We start from the raw sequence: 17,044 nt of genomic DNA on the forward strand, positions 1-17,044 counted from the left end.
AGATTGGTATAACTAATGTTATTAAATTCATATAGGTTGTTGATTTGGTTGAAGTGCTAGATCAATAAATTCATATAGGTTGTTGATTTGGTTGAAGTGCTAGATCAATGGATCACTAGTCTAACTAATTACTCGAATTAAATATATAATAATATATAATAAATATAAAATTAGAAATATTACAACCAATAAATAGAGTTGGTCTAGTGACAAACATGCAAGCTTCAATCTCCGAAGTCCATGTTTGATCCCTAGCATCTTCACTTTATAAATATTTTACACAAAATTCTATTGAACCGATTTAATTAAAAAACTAATATCGATTATACTGGCTTAAGTTGAGAACCAATACAATGCCTGAACCGGAACCTTAACAAATTCGGTTACAGTAGTTGCTCACTATATCAAATATTATTTGATACGAAAAAGAAACGAAATTTTATATAAATAAGAGCTAGAATTATACTTAACCCTGTTAAAAGTAAAGAATTTAATTTTTACTATGTAAATATATAAAGGATGAATTTATAAGACACTTACATTTGCAAAAAAAAAAAAAAAAAAAAACCACAAAGTTCTTTGTTGAAATTTCATCTAGTGATGTTTTAATCAGGAAGTACATACGCTTCCAAATGATTAGCATATCTTTATTTGATACATATCTTATCGTATAGTTTTGTAATACTTTTAAGGTTTTATTAATCTCATGTTAAAGGAGATAAGTTATATCATGTAATAGAGATAAACTTGTGGGCTCCACCACCTGAAAAATAAAAAGAAAAGAAAAGAAAAATGTGGCACAGTTAACGAAGGGTGTGTATGAGAAAAATTTATCACATATAGCATAAGAATAGTTTTTCCCATACATTTATATACTTGTAGCCTATAACTTTTAATTATTTTTGAATTATTATATTATTAAAAGTGGAATACTGCATCGATTAGATAAATAATAATTTATCTTTTGTTTATAATGTCTAAATTCAACTTATGTAATGTTATTGTTTTTGCCAGCACAAATATCACTATCAATATATTAAATTATATCAATCACATCAAGTGGATCTAACATCATGTCTCAATCTAAAATCTTAAGATATTGGTTTCATGGGTTCTCCCACAGTAGTCCCGCTCTCTCCCTCAATTGTGAAATCCATATTGATATGCTCCTCCTTCTCTTGGAGTACCCTAGGACCAAGTACTCAACCCACATCTACCCAAACATCAAGCTAGCCCAAGCCAAACCTGCCTCTGATACAACTGTCAGGCAGCAAGGGGGCGATCAACCATATCAAGTGGGCATGCAAATAATTATTTCAACCCAAAAGCTTAAGCTGAGAAGTGAAGACTCGTCAATAATTTTTATATTATATATCTCTAACGCACCCCTTCACGCAAACCCTTTGGGCGAAACATAGATAATACACAGACCCATTTTTTTGGTTCTACTGTGTGCTAACTTAATTCTTCTAGAAAGTGGGAGGTAATAAGGATCGAACTTGTGATCTCGTGGCCACCAACCATGTAAAAAATTATTTCACCCAAAAACTTAAATTTTGAGGTTGAATTGGTTCTTTACATGGTATCAAAGCCAACATCACTAAGTGGTCATGTGTTCGATCTTCACCTCCTTTATTCTATTAATAAAAAATAATTAAATATTATGGAGCTTCTTAACACAGGTAGATTAGACCTGATGCATCATCCACTCTTCAAGTCTAATGTGCTCTCGTGTGAGAGGGCGTGTTAGAGAAATATAAAATCATTAAATGTGGCCTCACCTAGTAGCTTAAACTTTTAGGTTAAATTGATTCTTTACACCCATTATCAACCAATGTGGAACTCTATCACACTTGAATATCTCAACAATCTTCCCCCTCAATGTGGGACTTCACATGAGTTTGCACAACCTACAAACTCAGACACCAACCATCATCATTCAAATACTCAATATACCCAGCCAATCAATCATTGGCTTTGATACCAAAATCATGCGGGCCAAAGGGAGCCCATAATTAGGGAAGACTATCATCTACGCATTAAATGGACCCAAGCGGTAAACCCACAACAATGAGAACCAAACCACATCTCAATGCAAAACATCAAGTCATTGAATTTATAGGCCATTTCACTTATATGTATCATGCTTAGCTCATTTCTTCTTGATGTGAGACTTTTTTTATCACTTACACTTGAATTCCCCACCGCATACGGGTTGAAGTGGGTTGAATGTATCATGCTTATCACTTTTTTTTAGCACATTTCTTCTTGCATCATCCACATCTCAATGCAAAAGGCGGGACAAGACGAGCCCGTTTTTTACGGGTTGAAGTGGGTTGGAGCGGACCGACCCATTTTGCCACCTCGCATACGCTTCAATCGTTTAGGGTTCTGGTACATCTCTTTTCTTTTCTTTTTTGATTTACTTTTGCTGTCTTTTTTCTTTTGGTCCTTTTTGGGACCAAACACTACTGCTTCCTTTTTGGGTTGTTCGTTTTGAACTATGGTCTATATGTGAATATTAGCATACATTTAGGCTTAAATTTGGGGGGGGGGGGGAGGGGCACTAAGGGGAGTGTGATATGAAAATAAGTAATATTATAAATTTAATAAAAAATAATTAAATTATATTTTTTAATTATTTTTTATTTTTTAGGTGAGTCCACAATAAAATGGAGCGGGTTGAGATTTTCAGCCCACATTCAAAAGGCGAGACGGGACGAGCCCATTTTTTACCGATTGAAGTGGGTCGGAGCGGACCAACTCATTTTGCCACCCCGCATACGCTTCGGTTAGGGTTCTGGTACATCTCTTTTCTTTTTCTTTTCTTTTTTGTCCTTTTTGGGGACCAAACACTATTGCTTCTTTTTTGGGCTGTTCCTTTCGGACTATGGTCTAGATGTGCTCAACTTAACTACTGCCAAACAAAAAAAATACTGCAAATATCTAATGGGCTTGACGACATGCCAATCCAGACCAATTTCAGTAACTAGCCCAAACAATATAATATATGTATAGTAAATTGACTTCTTCATCTTCCAAAATGTAACAGAATCCAACAAAACGCACTTTATTTGCAAATTTTTCCAATCGCTTCGCCTTCGCTAGAAAATTATTAATTTCCCAGAGATTATATTTTTATAACAACATAATAAAATTGTTCCAATAGCTTTATACGCCAAAAATATCAGCAAATGAGAAATAAAAAAAAATGAAAAAGTTGAAGTCCTTTTCGATGGATATATCTACTTCAAATTTCAGGAAAAAAATAACAAATTTTTTTTATTATAGAACTTGAGTTACTTATTGTTAAGCCAGCGATATGTAATAATTTTATTATAACTTTTTGCTAAGGTGGATACACTGTTATAACTTTATACGAGGGTGAGACTTCTCTTAATATAATTTCTTTAAAAAAAAAAAAAATACATGCTGAGCTTGTGACAAACTATGAAGATAATTATTAATAAGAAAATATATTATATTTAAATAAATTAATTTCATTTATATAAGTTCAATTATTAATTTTTCAATAATACCCAACATTTTTATTAGAGTAAATACCATTTTCGGTCCTCAGCAAATTTTATGATATCTGATTTAGTCCTTAACAAATAAAAAGGCTATTTATGGTCTTTAAGAAATTCAAAATAGATCCATTTTAGTCCTTTTGAGGGACTAATGTGGGTCTTTTTGAATTTGTGAGAGATTATAATTTTAACTAAATAGATTCATTTTAAATTTTTTAAAGATCATGAATAGTCTTTTTATTTACTAATACTAAGACGGACATCGTGAAATTTATCGATCACCAAAAAAATATTTAGTCTTTTTATTAGATAATGCATTTTAATGTTAATTTACAATAAGGTAAGTCAGCGGCACCATGTCCTCTGCGCTCTATATCCTGATATGCTACCCTCAGCTTTTTCCACCACCATTGGATGCAAATTAGTCTTCATTCTTCAACCTGCAACTAATATTTAATTTCTATTGCCTCTTTTAGGTTTTTATTTTTATTTTTTGGAGCTTTCCCAATCTCTCACATTTGAACCAGCAATCACTCCCAAGTGTAGAACTTTGTTCGTTTTTCAATGAATTCAGTTTCTTTAGGTTCGTTCTTCCTTACATCCCCACCAGTATGCAAGTTCCGCCTCCGTCTTCAAACGAAACACCAACCCATTTATCACCATTATTTATATGACAGTGGTGTGAATCTATCTCCCATTTCTCTGACATCAAAATCCACTAAGCACACTTTTCTGCAAGCCACTGACTCAAATATTGATGCCCCAGTTTCTTTCCCTGAAGGGGCTTCATCTTTTGTTCACATTGAAGAAATTATTGAGAAGGATTGGTCTGTGCTTGATTCTGATGAAACCAGTTTCGAAGGGGAATTTAAGGGAAGCATTGAACGCATTATATCTGCTGGAAAGGTTGAAGAGAGTTCAAGGGTTTTGGTTTCAACTGGGTCTGAAGGGTTTGTGGATTGCTTGATGGGTTCTTATTCCTGCAAGTCTCTGTTTGTTGTCCATGATTCACTTTTGATATTGGCTTGTATTAAAGAGAAATATGACAAGGTTAAGTGTTGGCAAGGAGAGATTATACAAGTTCCAGAGAAATGGGCTCCATTTGATGTTGTGTTCCTTTATTTCCTACCTGCTTTGCCCTTCAAACTTGACGAAATTCTGGGGTCTTTGGCTAAAAAGTTTTCACCTGGTGAGTTTTCTCTTTAAATTTTGAAAACGCTGTAATCAGTTTCCTCTTGTAATAGCATATTGTTCTTTCCTGTTACTGTCCATTTCATTGCATATTGGAAGGTAGAAAACCCAATAAAGCTGCTTCTGTTATTTATAATTTCATATTACCCAATCTAATATATGAACTTCATTCAAGTATAAGCAGTCATTTTATTTACTTTTTCACACTTCTTGTATCTCAAAGTTTGCCTTTCATGAAGCTTTGAGTAATGTATTTTCTTGTAACTAATTTCATGAAACTTTGAGCAATTTTGCCTCTCGGGTGTAATATTTATTAACACACTACTTGCTTACCAGAATTTCTACCCCTGTTGTTTGCTTGTAAATATGTCTGTATTAGATGTTTATGTGTAAAAATGTTTGATGGATTTTCTTAGTGCGCCATATATTCAAAATTTAGCTCAGTGCTCCCAAGATGCTTTATTCTTTTTAATGTTGGACTTGACCTTTAGGTGGAAGGGTGATTATCAGTCATCCCCAAGGGAGAGAAGTATTAGAACAGCAACGACAACAGCACCCAGAAGTAGTAGTTTCTGAACTACCTGATAAAACATATTTACAAAGGGTTGCAGCTGCTTATACTTTTGATGTGGCTGAATTTGTGGATGAACCTGGCCTTTATTTAGCTGTTTTGATCTGCTCGGGGGCTTAAAAACTATATACATTTGAATACACAATATGATTGGACTCTTTATATTGTTTTTAGCTTTTGGTCTGTTAGTTTGAATTTTTGGATGAAAACTTCAATTATAAAACGACTTAATTTGATTGGTATGTGAGGCTTTCCCTTGTAAAATCCTGTGTGTGGCGGTGGGAAGGTTTTTTTCCTTACTATCCTTAATTTTTAGGTTGTATACTATGACTATATTTGCCCTTACAAGTATCTTAGATAATGCCAACAACTTGGTATCAATGTTTTGGTTTTGGCATCTGCTCTGTATTGCATCTTGGAACTTAAGTTAGTCGTATAAAGCTATTGGAGACAAATTGTTCTTATGTTAGTCGTACCAGCAGAACACAAATAGTTCTTTAACACAGTATAAAACTTAAGGATGTTTTCTTATCACCTCTTATAATCATAGTGGTTGAAGGCTTGACAATGCAAGTAGTAAGTTTGCTCTAGAGTTCCTACTGATTCAACCACGTAGCAAGGTGTTATATCGAAGACGTTGGATAGGACGGGATGGTTCTCAGTCATTCTTGGTATAATGGTTGAGTCGTTAAATGCTGCTTCTCTCCGTGCTCTTGCTCCTGTGTACAAGAGGTGATGTGCATATGCAAGGATCTAATGCTCAAGTCAGTAAGAGATTGAGGTGGAATATGCAAATGCGAGGAATGTGTTTACATATAGGCTTGAGCCTCGTGACTCGTGAGACGCGTGTGCCTGTGTGTCACCCTTGAGGGAAGAGGACATGGTTAAATTTTTTTTTAAATTCAATCCAATTTTATTCGGTTTAGATTGGATCGATTTTTGATTTTTTGAAAAGTTTAAAATTTCAATTATACAAATCCCTACCTTATAAAAAATAAAGCCATTCAAATTTATAAATCACCGGAAAATTTAAGTTTTCAGACTAAAACAAGTCTTAAAATTCATAAAAAGTTAAAATAAATTAATAGACAATAAAAAACTAAAACAAGATAGTTTGTTATTAATAACATTCAAAATTTCAAGTCTATAAAACAACAAGATTTCAATTCACTATATTTTTTTAAAATAATAAATACATAATATATTGGATTGGATTAGATCGGTCTTCACCAAATAAATCAAAAATCGATCGAATCCAATTAAAATATGCGATTTGTTTTCGGTTTTTAATTTTTCAGTTTTCGGTTATCGATTATCAATTTTTCGATTAGATCATTGCGGTTTGAATCGATTTGAATCAGTTGATGAATACTCCTAAAATAAACATCTTCATCCAACTTGCATATTCCACTTCAATCTCTTACTACCGAAAGAGTGTTGAAGTCTTTGCACGTGCATATCACCTATTCCCACCTGGAGCATGAAGAGAAGCATTTAACGACTCACAACCAATGAACTCAGGAGGATCATCTTCTCGTTCTATTCATCATCTTGGATAAAACATGTCTCTCTCCATGACAAAGTTATGTTTGAGATTGACATTAAAGGATCTAAATTTGATTGAATTAGTCCACTTTTCTATCGGATGAGAAAAATCACCAACCTGAGTAAAGCAAATATTTTATCTTCTTTTTCTTTTTTTCTTTTTTACATGGATAAGACTAATTTCCTTCGTGACATAAAACATGAAAAAATTTGTCCCTTACCCAAATTGGTTCGCCTAGAAATTAAACGAGACCTTTTAACCCTAGCAAGACTCCTTGGGCATAGTCCACTTACCAATTTAGCCACCCTTAGGGTTAGTAAAGCAAATACTTTAATCATCATGATAATTTCCACTTTCCCAATACAGTTTTCACTATGAAGATTGCTTTGGCTTCAGCATGACGATAAGAGTTGCGAAGAACAAATGCTTCATTGAAACTTTAAGGTGATTATGACCTCACACCCTCACACCAAAAAGAAAAAGTTAAAAATACCAACACTGTCAATCTTTCTCTACATCAAAGAAAGAAATAAAGAGACAATCTGGACAACAATCAACTAATCAAGTTATAGACTAAAATTGGAAATTGCTGTAGGAAACTTATTGTTTACCGAATTACAAGGTACTCAAACCTCCATTGCCATATATGAAGATAGGGACTGGATTTCACAACAGCCACCTTACACTTCTCACTTTATCATTTTAGAAAATTGAAAACCTTAGGCTACTACTTGCCGCAAACAAGTTGTATTCCTCCACGGTGGTAGCGTCTTTCTTATTGCAAGTATGGACTTTTTCTACATGATCTGCTGAGCTTTCTGATCTAAAATCGCCAACAGCACCACCATTTGAAGATGCAAGAGTCGATTTACAACCCGTTGAAAGGGCTACAGGCCCACCAAAATGAAACAATGAAAAGTCACTGTTATTCTCTTGTGACTTAGCAAAATTATCATGTCTAACTTCTCCATTCAATGCTGGTATTTTGGAATTAGCTCCAGCTGGAACAGCATTTTCTGCAATAGATCCATTAAGATGCTCTGGCAAGGAAGTTGGCTTGGAAACTCGAGTTCGTTGCTCTGCATTTAAGACATTAGTTCTGGAAACTGGCTGATAGACTGGAAAAGCAGAGTTGAACAAGGGCGCTGGTTGCTGTAAGGCACCATACTGCAAGCAGAAGCGTGGGTCCTCATTTAAACCATATCCAAGAGGGCCAGCATACATATACTGATTTGGCTGTGGGAAGGGCATCAACCCGTTGGCGGGACCAGCAGGCCATGAGACTGGATTTTGATGGAAATAACCCATTGTTGATGGAGGTTGAAACACTCGAAATTGTTTATTTTGGTTTGACATAAGTGGAAGCATGCTTTGAGGTTGAGAACACACATTAATGGTGGAAAAACCATTGTCAAAATTTTGGACAATTTCCACAAGATTCCCCAACGCATCATTTCTTGTACCATCCAAGGATGGACCACCTAGTGAACTTGAACTTCTTGCCAAACCTTCACCAATTGCATTCTGGTTATTCTCCACGCCAACTTCATGACATTCAGACAAGCCATTTTCAATACAAGCTGAACTATCTCTTACTTCAGATTGTTGGCTAACATCTTCTGAATCTGATGTGGTTGAGGATTCTGCATTTTCACGGTTCGATGAGGTTGAATTATTATCACCTTCACTTGGACATGATGAGTAGTTATCAGAACTAACAGTACTGCTTTGAGTTGGATCAGAAGAATTATTCAAGGCAGAGCCTCTAGTTGGACATATTCCAGATTCCTCAGAAGCAATTTCCATAGAGCTACAACAACCTTCAGCTTCCACATGAAAATCATTTTGACAGCCTTCATCCATTCCACTTAATCTCTTCGAATTACAATCCTCATAATTATTCTCACCTGAACGAACAGCTTCCCTAATAGATGACTTGATCAGATCAGACTGAACTCCTTGAACTTTAGTGGACATCAAAATGACATTGGAGTCTGAATTAATACAGCGATATTTCTTCTGAGATTCCATTGGCTCCCAAACTTTCTTTGATTGAAACAATTCCCTTCCAGGATAGTTCCCCGAGATGATTTTGCTTTTGGATCTACCATTACTCTCATGAATATAGTCCACTTGATTGTACTTATTACCATGATAAAACTGCTTAGATGCATCTCCTGAAGATTCAGACTGACAGGCAGGTTTTGTCTCCCTACTAACTCTAGTCATAGGAGAACGTTGCTCAACCCTTATCTTATATTCATTATTCAGGCTACAACTGCAGGAATGAGTATCACATCTGTCACTCATCCGGTTCTTAGTAGTACTATAGAACTTCTCATTATACTTAGGACCAACATTTCGAGCATTGGGTTTTGTTGGAACATTTATTCTTGATAGCCTATTCAATCCATTGATTACCCTGGATGATGCCACACAACTCTCTCCATAATGTCTTGGCTCAGATCTGCCATCCATCACACCATTTTCTGAAACAACTGCATGTCGGCGTTTGTCAGACCACTTCATAGGCATACCCTGTTGAAATTCTTTCCTACATTTTAGTCTTCGATGAGAATGTACTGATTGTTCAACTGTAGACTGACCTGTCTCGTCTTTTGTATTGGAATTTTCTTCATCATAAGAGTGATCTTGTGTTCTCAAAGTATTACACTCACCAGAGAATTCTTCATCTTGGATGTTAGGAGAATCATCCCTCAATAGATTAGCTTCATCTGTTTCAATAACAGAATTCCTGCAGCTAATAGGATTATTTTGCTCCATATCAGCAACTACAGACAATTCTTCACTTGAGATTTCAGGAGAGCCAAGAACATCATTTGATTCAGAACACCTTTTTTCTCTATCTTTTTCCTTTCCTTTTAGTCTTTCCTTCCTACGAAGTTTTTTCTCCCTTTCCTTTGTCCTCCTCCTCTCCTTGCGTTCTTCTTCTTCTCGTTTTTCCTTTTCTTCTTCTTCAAGAAGTTTGATCTGTAGACAAAATAATATAATTAGGATCCAGGAAGTGTAATTCCAAAATAGAAACAAGAGTTCTTAAATCCTTTTTCCTAAAAGCATAATATCTAATACCTGCTTTTCAAATGTAATGATTTCTTTGCATGCTACATGCACTCGTTCCTCCAGCAATTTTAGTGCAAGACAAACAAATATGCTGTGTGCATTTTGGCGAGCTGTTCCTTCTCTGAAAGCCTTTTCAACCTGAAAGGATAACACATAGTCAGCAGTTGAACAAGACAGACAGACACAGGAAAATAGTGTTAACGCTAAACATGCCTGTTCTTTAAAAATAACAGTGGCAGCATCTAGCAGAAATTCCCGAGCAAGTTCAGGGCTTTTTGCATGCTTTTGGGGACGTGAGCATTCTCCATCAAGCTCATTTCCATCCTTGTCAATCGAATCATCATCCTAACGGCACACATTATATAATAACATACAAAACTTAATCTGACAGATTCCTCACGAGATCATATTGATTATGGATATTTAGCAAGAAAGTTTATTTCCTAAGTGAAACCTGCATTACCTCTTCTTCCTCTGCCTCTTCAGCATGCTCAAAGAATCTTTTGATACTTTCCCCTTTTGTGATTGTAACATAACCATCTCCAACAATTAGCCTGCAATGGACACACTGTTGACCCTTCAATGAATGAGCTTTAACAGAAAGTTCAGTACAGCGTCCATCTAGTTTCCAAGCTCGGAGGGTGATGAAACATGCAGTCAAACTGCCAAGATCCAGGCCACTGGCTTGAACACATCCATTCAATCCAACATTTTCAAATTCCAAAATGTCAGATTTTCCATCAGATGTCCCCACAGCCCACTCAAAGTGCTGATAGGATCCCGAAGTATCAGCGAAAGCCTGATGCCAATCAGCTTGGATTGAGTCATCAGATACCTGATAAAAGCAAATGGATTAATATCGGGTTAGATAGAATATCTACTCTAGTTGTCAATGGTAACTCGATAAAAGAATCTTTTCATAAGAATGATACTCTGTAGACTCTGCCACTGAAATATAAATCACAACATATTTTACAGGACAGAAATATGAAAGTCACACCTCATACTGAAAGGCTGAGTCAGCAACACAAAACCAGCTGGTGCAACGAGGTTCTCTGCGCATGCGTTTCAGTTCTTTTAGTTCCTTGAATTCTCGAATAACATTTCTTCTACAATCTCTGCAAAATCTCTTGCTATCAAACCTGATAGATAAATGGTAACTTATTAGTAAAAAGAGAAGCATAGAACATCCTTGAAAAACACAAAGTCAAGTATATGAATATAGGGCAAGAGAACAATAAGTATGGAACATTAAATAAACAGATAATAACATGCCAGCAGCAGCAGACACAACGTTTGAAATTTTAAATAAACAGCATGGAACATAACGCTTCACTCAATACCTTTTGCTGACACATCATGTAACTCCAGAGACAAAAACACTGGCTGGGAACATTAAATAAACAGATAATAACATGCAAAAAGAAAATACTGCACTAAATCTATAATAAATTTTCTTATATAAAAAAGATTAAAAAATTGTTAATATTATTATCTACCAAGGTGCCTACGTCAAAACCACTTTGAAAGAGCAGAAGCCTTGCCTATTACTCTACTCCATAATTCATATATAATAGACTGTTAATCTACTATTTCTTTTCCTGATTCTTTGTCTTTCTTAACTCAAGTTCCTTAATTAAGAATCTCGATATACTCACTCCACTGTGTTACTTTCAACAAATCTCCTGACAAACAAATCACCATATCCTTAAGAAAAGGTAAGTGGACATTAATGTTTAACTAAATTAATGCCTTAAACCTCAATGAGAAACAGTAATCACATTTGAGTGGAGAATGCAGTAGGGTTCAATCCTAACAACAGCTTATCTGTTAATTTATCTTCTCAATGATGGCATGACAAACAATTCTTACGCAGCACCATCCTTTTTATCTAATTGTGCATGTCTGCAGTCTAAAAAGTCCCAATGTATTTAATTGTCTCCAACAAAATCATCCATTCTTATCTACAATAATCACGCATGTATCCGTCCACATGTCCCTAGTATCCAATTGCCTAAACCTTGCACTATGTCATACATGAAGGCTGTCCCATAAAAGTCTGAATCATTCTGCTTCTCCAGGTCTTTACGTCATACTCATAATTCTAGCATGAACAATAATTATTATGTGGAATGGTTTTTAAATTTTTATCATGCAACACCTAAACTATCCTAAGCAAGAATTGCGACAAAACCTTCAATATCATATGGGCTATGACAAGGAATCCGTTGGCTGACCCCTGGGTCAGTAGGTTCCAGCACATGGAAGCAGACAGAATAGACATATCCAAAACAAAGAACTGAAGGCACATCACATAATTTTTCAACTTAAAAATCCATGAATCATTAAAATGTTTCTCATTAATCTGACAAAATTATGTAACACATTTCCATAATACAGCATTATTTATTCTTCATCTACTGCAGCTGGAGTATATTGCTAAACAATTTTTTAACTCCATGTGTACTATAAGAGTTCCCTGTTCATCTTTTTAGCATCAAAAAAGCAGCTCAACTGTCCTAGAATCCAACAGATAGTCTATTACAAATCACTAGCATATGGAAGGTAAGAATATCAAATTTCTTTTTCTCTTTTTTTCCACCTAAACTTTTAAGAGTGCAAAATAGATAACTTGGACCCCAGCAAATTTAGCCATGTTCAGGAAATTTAAACCCTTCAAAGGCATGTCCAGATTCTCATTCTTAATATATCAATTTCAAATGTCTGACTGATTCTAAATTATATTAGAATTCCACCAACAACAATCTTCACCCATCTAAGGAATAACGCAGTGTAAGCAATGTACAAATAGATAGATACCTGTACATAAGTCTCTCAATAAAATCTTCTTCTTTCATCCTTAGAAGAGAAAGCCGAGTCTCCTCTCCCAGTGCTGACCAAAAATCCACCAGAGTATCACATGAAAGTCTGGAAGTGTGCAGAGCACACGTTTCTCTTGTCCCATGTCCTCTGCCATAACTCACTATTCCTTGGCTTATCCAACCACGGCCTCCCCCACCACAGGCATCAGGATAAAGCAATTCTCTTTCCCGCTCCCTTGCTCGGCCCCCATCAAAGACCTAACATGAGCAAAAAGTTCAGCTACCAAGCAGGAAAAATAGTTACACGAGGGTCCAATATAAATGTGCTGCACTTACAATTTGCAGTCCTTTCAGAGACTTTGAGTATAAGTAGCAGTCCATAAGTGTCAATGAACCATCACGAGTTGTGGTCAGACCTCCCCAAGGAAGGACAGAAGGATCTTGAATTTCGTCTTGGCACCCACTGATAATGCTTGATCCACCATTATTTTGTTTTTTCAAACCCCCAGGTCTGTTGCAAGGAAAGTTAGCACCAACCCCTTCCTGCTGCAAAGATTTCCCATACATAATAATCTGCAAAAAACCTTCAAGAAGCAGCCCATTGCATCTGGAGCAGTACATATTTTTACGAGCTTGCTCAAAAAGGGATTGTTTGTCTATCCTCAAGAGATCTTGGCGAGTTTGCGGCAACAGCTCACTCCAGAACTGTATTGAAAGAATGTAAACTACCCAATAAGAGACAAGGAAAGCATGTTACAAGTTGCAATTTTATCAAGATAATAGGGGCAACCTAGTGCTATAAAGCTCCTACTAAGGGTTAAACTCATTGTGTGGATCTATTGTAGGCAGCCTTACCTTGCATTTGCAAGAGGCTAATTACAATACAATAATCAAAACCTGTAACTCCTGGGTCACATGGTGACAACATCAACCTTTGTGCCAAGGTTCCCATTGCAATTTTATCAAGATAACAAGGTAATATGTGCAACATGACCTCAGGTCAAAACTCATTCTATGTCATTTAATATAAGTTCCAATGGATGCTCATTCCTTTTCTTCCCCCTGTAGTCCCGCAATTCAGATAGTTGCTTACAATCATTGATAAGTTAGGAAGCACGGATGTGACATGGACACGAATACGATATGAAACACCCAGCGAAGTAGGGAAAATCTTTAAAATTATAGGACGAGATGCAACAAGGGTATAACATACAATTAATATAATATTAGCACAAAAACACAAATACTAAATTAAAATAAAGATACTAATGTTTCAAAAGTCAACATTTGTCAATGTAGACACAATAAAATCTATAATCTATCTCGTTATTGTGGTATCCCAACAATTATAACAATTTAGAACAAATAAACAAATAAAAGTAAAAACTTGTGGTATACAAGTTAGGAGTATCCAATAATGTTGGAGAAGTATCTAACACCGCCAAGTGTCCAACACCTATATTTGAAGTGTGTGTGCTTCATTGTTGATCAGCCCCCTCAGCTAGAAATGTATCATTAATATAAACCTTGAGGGAGGCAATGCTTGCAGAAATGTGGAAGAAGTATTTAACACCAATACGAGTCCAACACCTATATGAGACCATTTTGAAGTGTGTGCTTCATTGTTGATAAGTCATTGCCTCAGCTAGAAAATTATCATTGATATGTACCTTAAGGGAAGCAATGCTTGCAAAAATGGGAAATATTGCTCAATGCGGCAATAAAAAAAAAAGTACCTAGAAATATTAGAATCCACATCCAACATCAGGTTTTTTTATTTCATAACCCTTACCAGGCACTAATGTGAAGATACGAAAGAGTAAACTGAATGACATTTATCAAACATAAAAATACTGAATTAGAAAGAAATATTTATATATAGCATCTAAAAATGATAAATCCAAACCCAGCGAAAGAAATCAAAGGCTTGCTTCAAAAGTAAGATCCAATACAAAGCCAAACAAACCATCACTATGATAACACCATAATCAATACAAATCAGTGATCTAGATTCAATCTAAAAACTAATATGGAAAAATAAAAAAGAGAATCCAGTACCTTCTGGAGCTGATTGTAGCTAACGTCGTCACGATTCTTAGACCAGAATCCATTGGTAGAAAGTGAGCACGGCGGCGTCGATGAGTCATTAGTAAATTGTTCAATCCTTTGCGCTAATCCTGGCATTTTCAAACTCTGCGAGATTCATTCACTAATGCTTCCACCGTTCATTTCAATTTTAATCGATTCTGAGAAAATCATATCAATCGCATGCGAAACAAAATAAGCATAAATCAATAAACTGAAACCAGGGAAAGCATGAAGATCGAAATGGTTATCGTTTCGGATTGTAACTGAAATTAAGATACAACAGCGATCTATTATTATGTGCGAGAGAATTGTGTGTGTGAAAGAGAAGAGAGGTAAGGGTTTTTCGTTGATGAGGATGAACACGAAGACGAGACGATGAGATTTGGAGGTGTGTGCGACAGCGTTTGTGAATTTATTTGTGGAGAAAATGAAGGAGAGACGGATTTGGTATTTTGGTATATAATGGTAATGTTAATGGTTGCTCGCTTTAGAAGGCGCGGTTAAAACTTAAAAGCAATAAAGCCCATTCTTATTCCTCTTCAACATAAACCCAAAAAATAAAAATTAAATTTAAAGAAGTATTTGTAAAAATAAATTAATCAAATCAAATAAATATAACTAAAAGGTAGTTGCAATTAATAATTTTTTACTTAAAAGCAATCTTATGTATTAATCTTTTTTCATGTATTCTGTTACAAATAAACATATTAGAAGATATTTGGATAAAGTTTGTTGAACCGTAATACGTCTCGTGTATTGTTTGGTCGGATTTTTGTATTCGCATCGAATCATAAGATATAGAAACATAATAAAAAATAATTTAAAATTATATATTAAAATATTTATTTAATTGTTTCCTTTGTTAATACCGATTTTTTAGATTATTTTTTAGTTTAAATCACAAATCATTATTTTATTTTTCCTTATTAACAATACTTTTTTAGATTTTTTTAATTTAAAATCATAAATCAAATCTTAATTTTTTTATACTAAAAATTATAACTTTTTATTTAATTTCTGTATCGTATAATACACGATACGTATCGTATGATAAATGATATTTTTATCGTATCGTACAATACAAATCCATTTTCGATATACCCTATAATACATATTGTTGTGCTTGTGATCGTATCATATCGTACAAATTATATTGTGTATTATATGATACTGATAACCATGATTTGGATTAGGGGTGTTCGCGGTCTGGATTGGATCGGTTTTAGAAGCAAAAATCATCAGATCCAATCCTTTCGGTTTGATCATGTAATCATCTATTGGGTTTGAATTTTTTTTCAAATTCGATCTGATCCAATACAATTTTTTTCGGTTTGAATTTGATCGATTTTTGATTTTTTAAAATTCTTAAATTTGTTTCATAATTATTGTGCAAATAACATCTTTTGTATATATTGGCTTTGTAAATATTTTTCTTTTGAAATACAAAAGCATTAGTTAACAATAATATATATATAATTTTTTTGACAATTAAATATGAAGCTCTACACAGATAAAACTTTGTTGGTGAGATGTGACTGGATTTTTTCTTGAGTTTAGTTGATGGGTTAATGAGTCTTTGAGTTTAGAAATTCTTGGGATATGATTGGAAAAAGGCCCAAGTAGGTATAGGAGAATTAATATATTGGATCGATTTAGATTCGATCGGATTTCATCAATCAATCCGAAAACCGATCCAATCCAATTAAAATTTGCGATTTTTTTTTCGGTTTTTCGATTTTCGGTTTATTTGGTTATCGATTTTTCGGTTCGGTTACCGGGGTTTGAATCGATTTGGTTCGGTTGATGAACACCCCTAATTTGGATGCTCATAATTTTTTTTATATAGTATTGATATATTGATGAATGATAAAATAATTATTTGATTTGTTAGATTGTATATTTTTTTGTAAAAGCTAATAATTAATAAATATTAAGTATCATAGTAACTTCTTAAAATGTTCTAAGGACGATGTAATGAAAAAGAAAAATTAAACCGAGTAATATATATAGAAGAATATTTTTTAATGTTTGTTAATTTTATTTTATTTTGTTATATTGAGACATTATTATCTAAATCTTCATTTTTTTTGGAAATACAATGAAAACTAAAGCAACATCAAAAAAAGCTCTATACTGGGCACAATCTTAGGAGACTAACTCCCCTCAAGTCATTACGAAGCAATTCCAAACAAGTCGTTGGAGGGACATCCAGCAC

At 34.6% G+C, this 17,044-nt stretch overlaps 2 protein-coding genes across 4 annotated transcripts; one reads left to right on the top strand and one right to left on the bottom strand.

The window, feature by feature from the left end:
• The first annotated feature begins 3,903 nt into the window (after window positions 1-3,903).
• LOC133292060 (uncharacterized) lies at window positions 3,904-5,641 on the top strand. Its single transcript, XM_061490442.1, has 2 exons — window positions 3,904-4,719; window positions 5,213-5,641. The coding sequence occupies exons 1-2, from the start codon at window positions 4,095-4,097 to the stop codon at window positions 5,410-5,412; spliced, it is 825 nt and encodes a 274-aa protein (XP_061346426.1). The 5' UTR covers window positions 3,904-4,094; the 3' UTR covers window positions 5,413-5,641.
• A 1,655-nt stretch (window positions 5,642-7,296) lies between these two features.
• Window positions 7,297-15,240, bottom strand: LOC133292040 (uncharacterized). 3 transcript variants are annotated; one of them, XM_061490412.1, is made up of 8 exons: window positions 14,800-15,240; window positions 13,078-13,446; window positions 12,740-12,999; window positions 10,920-11,061; window positions 10,383-10,754; window positions 10,133-10,264; window positions 9,929-10,057; window positions 7,297-9,829 (listed from the first exon to the last, which is right to left on the bottom strand). In XM_061490412.1, exons 1-8 carry the CDS (start codon window positions 14,923-14,925, stop codon window positions 7,541-7,543), a joined length of 3,819 nt encoding a protein of 1,272 aa, XP_061346396.1. In that variant the 5' UTR covers window positions 14,926-15,240; the 3' UTR covers window positions 7,297-7,540. The 3 variants fall into 3 exon arrangements, with proteins under 3 accessions (XP_061346396.1, XP_061346397.1, XP_061346398.1); XM_061490413.1 differs by lacking the exon at window positions 14,800-15,240 and having other exon boundaries at window positions 13,078-13,252; window positions 13,326-13,446; XM_061490414.1 differs by lacking the exons at window positions 12,740-12,999; window positions 13,078-13,446.
• Between the last annotated feature and the right edge of the window lie 1,804 nt (window positions 15,241-17,044).

The sequence above is a fragment of the Gastrolobium bilobum genome, unplaced genomic scaffold, assembly GCF_033153095.1.
Source record: "Gastrolobium bilobum isolate Gb01-03AN ecotype WA unplaced genomic scaffold, APGP_CSIRO_Gbil_v1 utg5369, whole genome shotgun sequence".
NCBI lineage: Eukaryota > Viridiplantae > Streptophyta > Magnoliopsida > Fabales > Fabaceae > Gastrolobium > Gastrolobium bilobum.